The sequence below is a fragment of the Diabrotica undecimpunctata genome, chromosome 1 (genome assembly GCF_040954645.1).
Source record: "Diabrotica undecimpunctata isolate CICGRU chromosome 1, icDiaUnde3, whole genome shotgun sequence".
Classification (NCBI taxonomy): Eukaryota; Metazoa; Arthropoda; class Insecta; order Coleoptera; family Chrysomelidae; genus Diabrotica; species Diabrotica undecimpunctata.
Genome location: NC_092803.1, coordinates 5372009 through 5381982, shown reverse-complemented (window position 1 = coordinate 5381982; position 9974 = coordinate 5372009). Strand labels below are relative to the sequence as shown.

Here is a 9974-nt window from a genome sequence, read left to right as displayed (position 1 = left end):
AAATGGACTTGGCCGAATTTAAGATAGTCGCGCTAGAAATAGGTATACGCGTTGGAAAAGGCATTCACCATATCGCCCTTGCCCGAGTTCACCATTTCCCTCATTTACTATGGATGAAATTGTGAATAGTACAAGAAGTTTATAATGTTAGGGAAACGATTTCTAGGTTATGTTGTATATAAACACATCTAGGAAGACAGAATATATCGAAAAATACTTCGTGGACTAAGCTACCTGAAGCAACGTCTACAAATGCAGGCATTGTATAACAATTAATGGGCACCGGAAACAGTTATGCACAAATTACTTACGGCTTTTAAAACGGGGCTGGTTTTCACAACGTGCTCGCTGCATAAATGATAATAAATTGTCGGCACTTAGATTTACAGAGACATCTGTGTACCGCAAAAAAGAAATAAAGCATTTTACCATATCACGCTGAATTACCTTACAGATTTTATATAAAATTCGGCTCAAATAATGGTCTAATGGTTGTATTATGTCCCACTCATGCCTTTTATTTTTATTATTTTATTAATATTTGAGGGTCTCCATTTCCTACAGAAACTAAAAATACTAATTGAAATGAAGTACCGGCCCTGTATTATCAGATTCCTGTAATTTATGTATCTATGCAAAGAACAACTGATAAAGCAATTATTTTCACACTGATACGGGATACAGATCCAATAATGTAAACGTGAGATGCGTGATTTGTAGTAATATAGTATTTCCTGACTCATTCACTTAAAAAGGGAAAATAATTCGCAGTAAGTTGTGCAATTTTTAATTAGTTAATTGATGTTTGTAGTTCTGTTATCAGTATAGTACTTTTTTTAACTGAAGGTATCGTTGCAGCTTTGTCTGAACTTAAATTTGGATTGAGTGCGTCTATAAATAGCTATTACTTTAAGCATTCTTTAAATTGAGATACCTGAAACTGGTGTTTCAGTTTATAATACGGTGCGGTATTGGTCTATGATCTACAAGTTCTTTCTATCTATCAAAATGTGCTTTTATTTATTAATACGCCAATTTGACAATTGTGAAATGAAAAAATATCAACATTATGCTTCACGAGAAGTTTTAACACCTGTAATTACTTATTTACAATAAAGGTGCTGATATATTGTTACACATTATTAATCATAATCATAATTAATCGTATGAATGATTATTGGAAGAAAAATCATTTATTTAGTATTCCAGTGTTTGGACAATACATGAGCCGAAATCGTTTTATGTTAATTTTGCTTGCCTTACATTTTAACAATAATAGTGACAATAACCAGTCCAAACTTGCCAAGATATCTCCATTATTAGATTTTTTTAATAATAAAATGGAGAATCTTTATTATCCAGAAAGAAAATTAGCCCTGGATGAATCTATGATTTTATGGAGAGGAAGACTTAGTGTTCGTCAATTTCTCAAGGGCAAACGACACAAATATGGTGTCAAACTGTATACTTTGGCAGAATGTACCGGGATGATTCAACGCATATTAGTTTATAGTGGAGCTAGTGACCCTGTAGTTGGAGGACGTAATCATACGGAAAAAGTAGTGCTAAATTTGATGGATTCAAAACTAAATGTTGGTCACTCCTTATATATGGATAATTTTTATAATAGTGTTTCATTGTGTAAAAAACTACTTTCGGTTAAAACTTATCTTACAGGAACATTGAGAACAGGAAGAGTGGAAAATCCACACGAAGTTGTTTCTCAAAAATTAAAACAAAATGAACTGGTGAGTGCTTACAATAATAAAGGGATATGTGCGTGTAGATGGAAAGATCAGCGAGATATTTTAATGATCTCTTTCGAATTTTGTCATGAAATGGTTCCAACAATATCTAGGAAAGGAATTGATAAAGAAAAGCCCTGTTTAGTCGCTGAATATAACAAAAATAATGATGGTATTGACTTAGGCGACCAGATGTTAAATTATTATAGTTGCGAACACAAAACTATGAGGTGGTACAAAAAAATAGGCATACATATTTTTCAAATTATGCCAATCAACGCATACTATTTCTATAATAATTCTAATACAAAAATGTCATTGTATGACTTTCGATTGTCGGTGATTGATAGTCTTTTGGGACTAAACCCAAAAACCCCTCAAGTCAAGAAAAATTTGACGTTTCATTTGCCATCCCATTGCCCTAAATCAGCTAATGGTATTACAAAACGACGACGGTGTAAATATTGCTGGCAAACTAAAAAAGAAAGAAAGGACTTATTGTTTCATTGTGCGGAGTGCCCTGAACATCCGGGATTGTGCTTAGAAAATTGTTTTAGACGTTTTCATGAAGAAATTGAAAATTAATTTGTTTTCTTGATGTTGTTGCCATTTAATAATTACTTATGTTAGTTATCTAGGTTCATAATTTTATCTTTTCTCAATAAAATTATTATTTTTTTTTTTTAAGTTCAACCGACACATTTTCTGCCCTGTGGCCACCAACACGACTCACGCGGTGAGTTTTTTTTGTAACCAAATTAATTTTTTTTGTACCCATATTTATTATAAATGACTTTTTAAAGTGTACCTTAAAAATTAATTAGTTTACACAAATACATCTCAGTGGCCCACTGGTTTTCCTTAAAAAAAGAGACGGAGCTGAATGTGTTAAAATAAAACGGCTGCGTTGAATGGGATAATGGAAAGAATGGAAGAAGGCGAAATACCAAACAAAATAAACAAACAAGTATCAGCAGGAAAAAGAACAAGAGAAAGACGAAAGCTGAGATACATCGAACAAATAGAAAATGATATAAAAACCCTAAAAATAAAAACATGGAGAAAAAAAAGCACGACATAGATCACAATGAAGAAAAATACTGGAACAGTTCAAGCCCCAGAAAGTGTTTTCGAGCCAGTGATGACAGTAAAATGAGGAAGCAAAGACTTAATTAATTACATTCTAAGTGAAAGTTTTTGTAGTTTTATCTACTGTAGATTTAAAAAAGTAATAATATTGTGAAAACTTACATTGGTATTTTATATTTTCAGTTTTCCTCAAAAATGAGGTTTACAAAGAACCCACTACTGTTCATGGTGGCCATTCTTGCTTATAGTTATGGTTTAGATGACAGTTGTCCATCTATGTGCAAGTGTACCGAAGAACAGGTTGATTGTATAAGTAGAGACATAGAAGAAGTTCCCGATTTTGAATCCTTGACCAATCATCCACAAGTTATTGATTTATCTGGCAACAAAATAGGTGAGTTTCATTTAATTTCCTACTACCAACTCCATAACTTTCTTCTTTCTCTGATTACCAATATTTCAATATTTTGGTTTTTCATTTCGAAAATTGCTTCTTCCAGTTCTCCTCGTGTATTCCAAGATTCTATTTCTTTTGTCTAACTTAATGTTCTTTGATAATTTCAAAACCAAAACACAGATTATAGCTACTATCAAATACGTTAAATTCTTTCATAAAATATTATCTTGTTATTATAAGTATTGTTCTATGAGATTTATGTTTTGTGTTCGATGTAAATCTTGAATAAAAGATTTAATAAAAATATAAAGCCTACGTTTATTAATACTACGACATGGCGCAGTCAGTAGGATTACTAAACTGTCACTTCTTCTTCAAGTGCCATCTCCGCGGCGGAGGTCGGCAATCATCATAGCTATTCGGACTTTTGAGGCGGCTGCTCTGAAAAGTACATTTGATGTACATCCGTACCACTCTCTCAGGTTGCGCAGCCATGACATTCTACGCCTCATTATGCTTCTCTTTCCTTGGATCTTTCTCTGCATAATCAGTTGGAGCAAGGTGTATTTCTCTCCACGCGTAATATGTCAGAGATATTCTAATTTTCTTGTATTTAAAATTTCCATTTTTTTGTTCATCCTTCCCAGAACCTCTTTGTGACGTGTTCTGTCCATGATATTTTCAGAATTCTTCTGTACACCCACAGCTCGAATGATTCCATTTTCTGGAATACTGTCACTAGACTTATCTAAATCACTAACATGGATTGAAATAAATAAATGATAATATTGTGCAATTCACGTAACTTTTGTTGTAATTTAATGAGTTCAGGGACACGATTACAAATATTTTATTGTTTTTTTTTAGCAATGATAGGTCCATACGATCTATCGTTCGAGAAAAGCTATATGGTCAAAGAGCTTTATCTCAACAACTCTGAAGTCATAGACGTCGACAACGAGGCATTCGACGATTTAGAAAATCTTCAGATGCTTTACTTGGGAGAGAATTTATTGCGAGTGGTGCCTAAAGACTTTGTTGGCGAGTTAACGGAATTAATCTTGTTAGATCTCTCTGGAAATCCCTTTGAAGGTAAATACGTTTTTTAATTGCTTTTCTTTCATAGGTAATGTGATTTATTTTAATTTATTTAAAGTTTTTTAACGCTAACACTACAACACAACTACTAAAATCTAATTGTCCATATATATAGTCCAGCTCATTCTTCAAAATGTTTCTAGAATTCTGGGGAATTCTAGAAACGTCAGAACAGCTATAGATCTTCGCCGAACTTCGGTCAGGGGTGTAGCTAGGGCTGGCGTAACATTGTCTCCTCATTGAGTTGGTTTCTTCTAAAACCTTGTCGTGATTCGCTCCACACCGGTAACCACGCGGATTACAACAGACTAGTAGACAATGTTTTGGACAACCTTCCAATCCTATTAGAGACATTCTAGTCTTAGTATGGCTAGTTTTTACGCATTGGACTCCAGCACGTGCTCCCACAATTGAAGCAATGTTTCCTATACATTTTGGTAGGTGGGTTGATCATGCTCAGTGTCTTTTGTTAGCAGATATAAAGGGTAACTTTGCAGATATAAGGGTGTCTTTAATATTGGCCGGAATGGTATGGGCCAGTGAATAATCATCTGGAATTGCGATTAGATATTACTTTTCGTCAGTGGTAACACCATGTCTTGCTTTACTGCCACCATGAATTTCTCCAACGTGAGGTCAGATACTTTTTGCACTTGGTTTACTTCAACTTTTTTATCTACATCGTGGTCTCCTTCAAATGGCGTCAATCATTTATGATGTACTATGACCGGTCCTGAATCTTGTTTATTCGGTATATGACATTGTAAATCTTCTCCCTTAATCCCTAATCTTCACAGAACTGCTGTATTCCGGGCGAGCAACCCTTTCGCGTCTTTGTTTTATGGAGCCAGACTTTGTCATTCTTCTTCAAACGTCTCTGATCTGAAGATGGGAATGGATCAACTCGTGTATATCGTCAATTCTTCTTTGTAATTCGTTTACATAAACTTCACCAACTACATCTTCTCTCTCGTCATTGCGAAAAACGGAAGGTACTGGTCCCAGCCTCGCTAGTGATTGGATACCATTTTTGTCAAATACTTGTAGACTGTCTTATTCATTCGCTCTACCATTCCATCCGATTGCGGGTGGTACGTTATAATTCTCACTAGTTTTATTCATGCTTGGTCTATCGTAGATTTCCTGGTATAGATCGCTCTTGAAGGTCTTTCCTTAGTTACGATGAATCTCCACCCCAAATCGGTTGATATACTCTTTGATCAACACATCTCTTGCTTCCTCTTTAAGACGCGTTCATGACTTATCGAGTAAGTTCATAGCCCAAGAAAACTTCTCGCTTGATGTTTGTCAGTCGGTTTTGGCTACTCCTTATGGGAATCGACTTTTCCCTTATCCACGGCCACTTCTTTTTTTGTTAAATATATTACCCAGATATAAAATAATGACTTTCGAAAAGCTGGTACTTCTTGGGGTTTAATATCAGTTGGGCAGCTTTAAGTCAATTAAAAACATCTTCCAAATTCTTCAGATGGTCCTCAAAAGTCTATCCCACGTCTAAATACACCAGGCATGTTTTTTAAGATATCCCTCTCAACACATTTTTCATAATCCGTTCAAATGTCACAAGAACATTACAGAGTCCAAATGGTATAACGCTGAACTGTCACAATCTAGATCCTGTTGTGAAGGTTGTCTTCTCCTTATCAACTGTATCTATTTCTACCTTTTATCCAGACTTTTAAGTCGATCCGAGGCAGAGGATAACTTTTCTTTCTTGGTAACATTGTTCAACAAACGGTAATCCATACAGAACCTCGTAGCTCCGTCTTTCTTCTTGACCAGGACCACCGGAGAGACCCATGGGTTGCTAAAAGGTTCCATCACCCCAGTCTTTCTTCATTTCCAGAACAGTATCTGTAACAGTATCATTTAAATCATTATATTTCTAGAATAATCTCAAAATACTTCATGAAAAAGAAACATCTCAGCCAACGAACAACATAGATAAAAAATGGCAAAACGTAAAAATGGCGATAACAGGTCCTGTGAAGAAAATTCTGACTAAAGAAAAACCAAAAATAAAGCAAAGGTGGATGACTGATAAGATCCTTCTTCTCATGGACAATCGGAGAATAATGAAAGGAAAAAACGAACAAAGGTATAAACAAATACAGAAAGAAATCAAAATAGAAATCAGAATAGCAAAAGAAGATTTTTATAAAAGAAAATGTGAAGAAATAGAGCAATTGCAGGCAAAACATGATATTTTTAATGTACATAAAAAAGTGAAAGAACTTGCAGGTACACAAAAACGTAAGCAGCCAAATACCCTGTATAATGTCAACGGAAACATAATAACAGAACTAGAAGAACAGTTGAAGACATGGAAAAACTATATTGAAGAACTCTTTGCAGATGATAGACAACAATCTGAGCTAAGTAACATACAAGGAGACGAAGGTCCAGAAATAACGGAAGAAGAAGTAATGTACGCACTAAAAAGAATGAAAAATGGTAAAGCCCCAGGTCCAGATGAAATACAAACGGAAATCCTTAAACTAATAGAAAAAGACTCGATTCACATTTTAGTTAAACTTTTCAATAGCATTTATACATCAGGAAAAATACCACAAGAATGGCTTTTATCCACCTTTGTTACTATACCAAAAAAGATAAATGCCAAACAATGCAGTGATTACCGTACAATCAGTCTGATGAGCCATGTACTGAAAATATTTCTGAAAATTATACACTCTAGAGTACACAGAAAACTGGAAATGGACATCAATAATACCCAGTTTGGATTCCGAAATGGACTTGGAACAAGAGAGGCGTTGTTTGCACTGAACGTTATGTCTCAAAGATGTCTTGACATAAATCAAGATGTATTCATGTGTTTCATAGATTACAACAAGGCCTTTGATAAAGTGCGGCATGATCACCTAATCAGACTCCTGACAGAAAAGAATTTAGATAAACGAGACATCCGACTAATAGCAAATATGTACTACAATCAGAAAGCAGTAGTGAGAGTAGAGAATAATACCACTGAAGAAATTGAAATAAAGCGAGGTGTGAGACAAGGGTGTATACTGTCACCAACCCTGTTTAATCTCTATTCCGAAGACGTAATGAATAGAACACTCTCTGAGCAATCTGTAGGTATTAAAATAAATGGTGTTAGATTAAACAATCTGAGATTTGCCGACGACACCGTTCTGATCGCAGAAACACTTGAAGAGCTACAGACATTGGTGAATAAGATAGCAGACTGCAGCGAAGAATATGGACTATCTTTGAACATAAAGAAAACTAAATTTATGGTAATATCGAAATCAACACAAAATGTTCAAAATTTATATTTACACAATGAAATTATCGATCGAGTTAGCAAATACAAATATTTAGGCACTTTTATAAATGAAGACAACGATAGCTCAGCAGAAATCAAAATAAGAATAGAAAAAGCCAGATCCATATTCACTAAAATGAAGAGAGTGTTCTGCGGAAGAGATTTGAGCCTTGAAATGAAACTTCGCCTGATGAGATGTTACGTACTTTCTGTGCTGTTCTACGGAATGGAGTCATGGACGTTGAAAAAGATTGATACGAAAAAATTAGAGGCATTTGAACTGTGGATGTATCGCAGAATCCTGAGAATATCATGGACCGAGAGAGTCACAAATGTCGAGGTCTTGAGAAGAATGAATAAAGAAAAGGAAGTCATATTTACGATCAAAAAACGAAAACTGCAATACTTGGGACACATTACAAGAGGCGAAAGATATGAACTGCTTCGAATAATTATGCAAGGGAAAATAGCAGGAAAAAGGTCCATAGGAAGAAGACGAAACTCCTGGCTAAAGAATCTACGGGAATGGTATAGCTGTAGCAGCAACGAATTGTTTCGGTCAGCAGTTTCGAAAATACGTATAGCCCTGATGATCGCCAACCTTCGGAACGAAGATGGCACTTGAAGAAGAATTTCTAGACTGTAGACATATGGTATACAATTACGCGAGTGTGATTATAATATGATGTTATGGGTTTGGAATTGTTCGCAACTCTTAATAAGATAAAAAAAATGTATTTAAAATCCTTTATAAAAGGTATGTTATTAAAACAAAAAGAATTTTAAATAAATTTTTTGTGATACATAGTATACAGCCCGCTACAGGAACTTAGTTTCCTTGTGGATCTTAATAAGATCACTTCGAACATTCCAAAAATTTGTAGAAAAAAGATTGCTGATCCTTAGTAAATCTATAAAATCTGTTAAGTTATCCAATGTTAAAGATTCTGTAATATTTGATATTTTTCCAGGTAAAATGCCCGTAGTACGATCCGACTCATTAGAAGTACTCGCTTTAGCAAAGTGCCAAATAACGGAAGTAACAGCAGAGGCCCTTAGATATTTGCCGAATCTCAGATTGCTTCTTCTTCCAGAAAACAACATTCAGTACATAAACCCCGATGTATTCCAAGACGTGTCTGAATACTTCTCCATTAGGCTCTCCTACAACACCTGGGAATGCAACTGTAGAACCATGGAGCTGTTTAGTTTTCTCGCAGACAAGAAATACCTAGACCTGACAGAACCCTATCAATGTTCCATGATTGACGGTAAAATTATTAATATTTACGATTTTCAGAATATGGATGAGTTTAAAAATGGATGTAATGCTACAGAGGAAGAAGCACTAGAGAGGAAGCAAACAATTGGTGTAGGGAGTTTGTCGAGAGAAGAAAAAACAAACTCTAGCGAATCTCTTGAAACAAACTCAACAAAAAATCGAACTGTTCGAGTTGTACAGGAAGAAAATGTAATAGTTATCAAAGATAATGACAGTAATCTTATATTTGGTGTATCTTTAAACACTATCCTAGTGTCGGTTTTAAGCTTTTTGTCTGGGTTAATTTTGGGATTTTTTCTTAATCATTTTGTAAGGCGAAGACAGTACTTGGAAGAGTCTGATAGTACCACAAAACTTATTATAGAAAATAACGTGTCACATTAGACTTTATCAATAAGAAAGAAATAATATTTTTTAGTTTTCTCTTGTACATGTCGTTTAATACATTTTTAAATAAATTAAATAAGCTAATTTATATTTTTTTAATTCTTTCTTATTTATAACAATACCAGCACCAGGGCCAGCCCCAGGACGGGATGAATACATGAAATTAGGCATTAATAAAACGAATTTAAAAATAAGAAAGTCTCAAGTTTTCAGCAACACTTTTTTGCGAATTTAAAACTACTACAAAGGCGTATTACTTCATTTACCACTTGTTAAATATAGCTTAATATTTCGTCTTTTTGATATTAGGCTCCAACTCCGATGCGCAGTGTTTAGCAACAACTCATTATTAATATTACCATAGAAAAACCGAACACATAGAAGCGACCCAACGGTCCAAAAGCGTGTACCATTTTTGTATACGCATGCCCGATTCTGGTTGTGTAACTGTCAAAAACACGTGCTTATTCTTTAATTCTGGTTGTTTTCGATAGTCCGTAGGCGTCTATGGTAAATACTCGACACAACAAGTGCATTTGACCATTTATATAATTTATTTATAGTTAAAGTTAAATATATAAGTTTATAGTTAAAAGTTTAATTTATATTTAAAATGTCTGGATATATTTGTGCGATTCGCGGATGTTCATCTGTGACAGGAAA

General features: G+C 34.5%; 1 protein-coding gene across 1 annotated transcript; it reads left to right on the top strand.

Moving 5' to 3' along the window:
- Positions 1-667: 667 nt before the first annotated feature.
- LOC140444405 (podocan-like) lies at positions 668-9405 on the top strand. The gene is made up of 4 exons (XM_072536159.1): positions 668-770; positions 3018-3228; positions 4099-4323; positions 8614-9405. The coding sequence occupies exons 2-4, from the start codon at positions 3030-3032 to the stop codon at positions 9306-9308; spliced, it is 1119 nt and encodes a 372-aa protein (XP_072392260.1). The 5' UTR covers positions 668-770; positions 3018-3029; the 3' UTR covers positions 9309-9405.
- The last annotated feature ends 569 nt before the right edge of the window (positions 9406-9974 follow it).

What these genes read in the sequence shown, in the direction of transcription:
- LOC140444405 (XM_072536159.1), top strand. Translation starts at nt 3,030, where the DNA reads ATGAGGTTTACAAAGAACCCACTACTGTTCATGGTGGCCATTCTTGCT. An exon ending in TTTATCTGGCAACAAAATAG is followed by an intron (nt 3,229 to 4,098) that starts GTGAGTTTCATT and finishes GTTTTTTTTTAG; the next exon opens with CAATGATAGGTCCATACGAT. An exon ending in CTCTGGAAATCCCTTTGAAG is followed by an intron (nt 4,324 to 8,613) that starts GTAAATACGTTT and finishes ATATTTTTCCAG; the next exon opens with GTAAAATGCCCGTAGTACGA.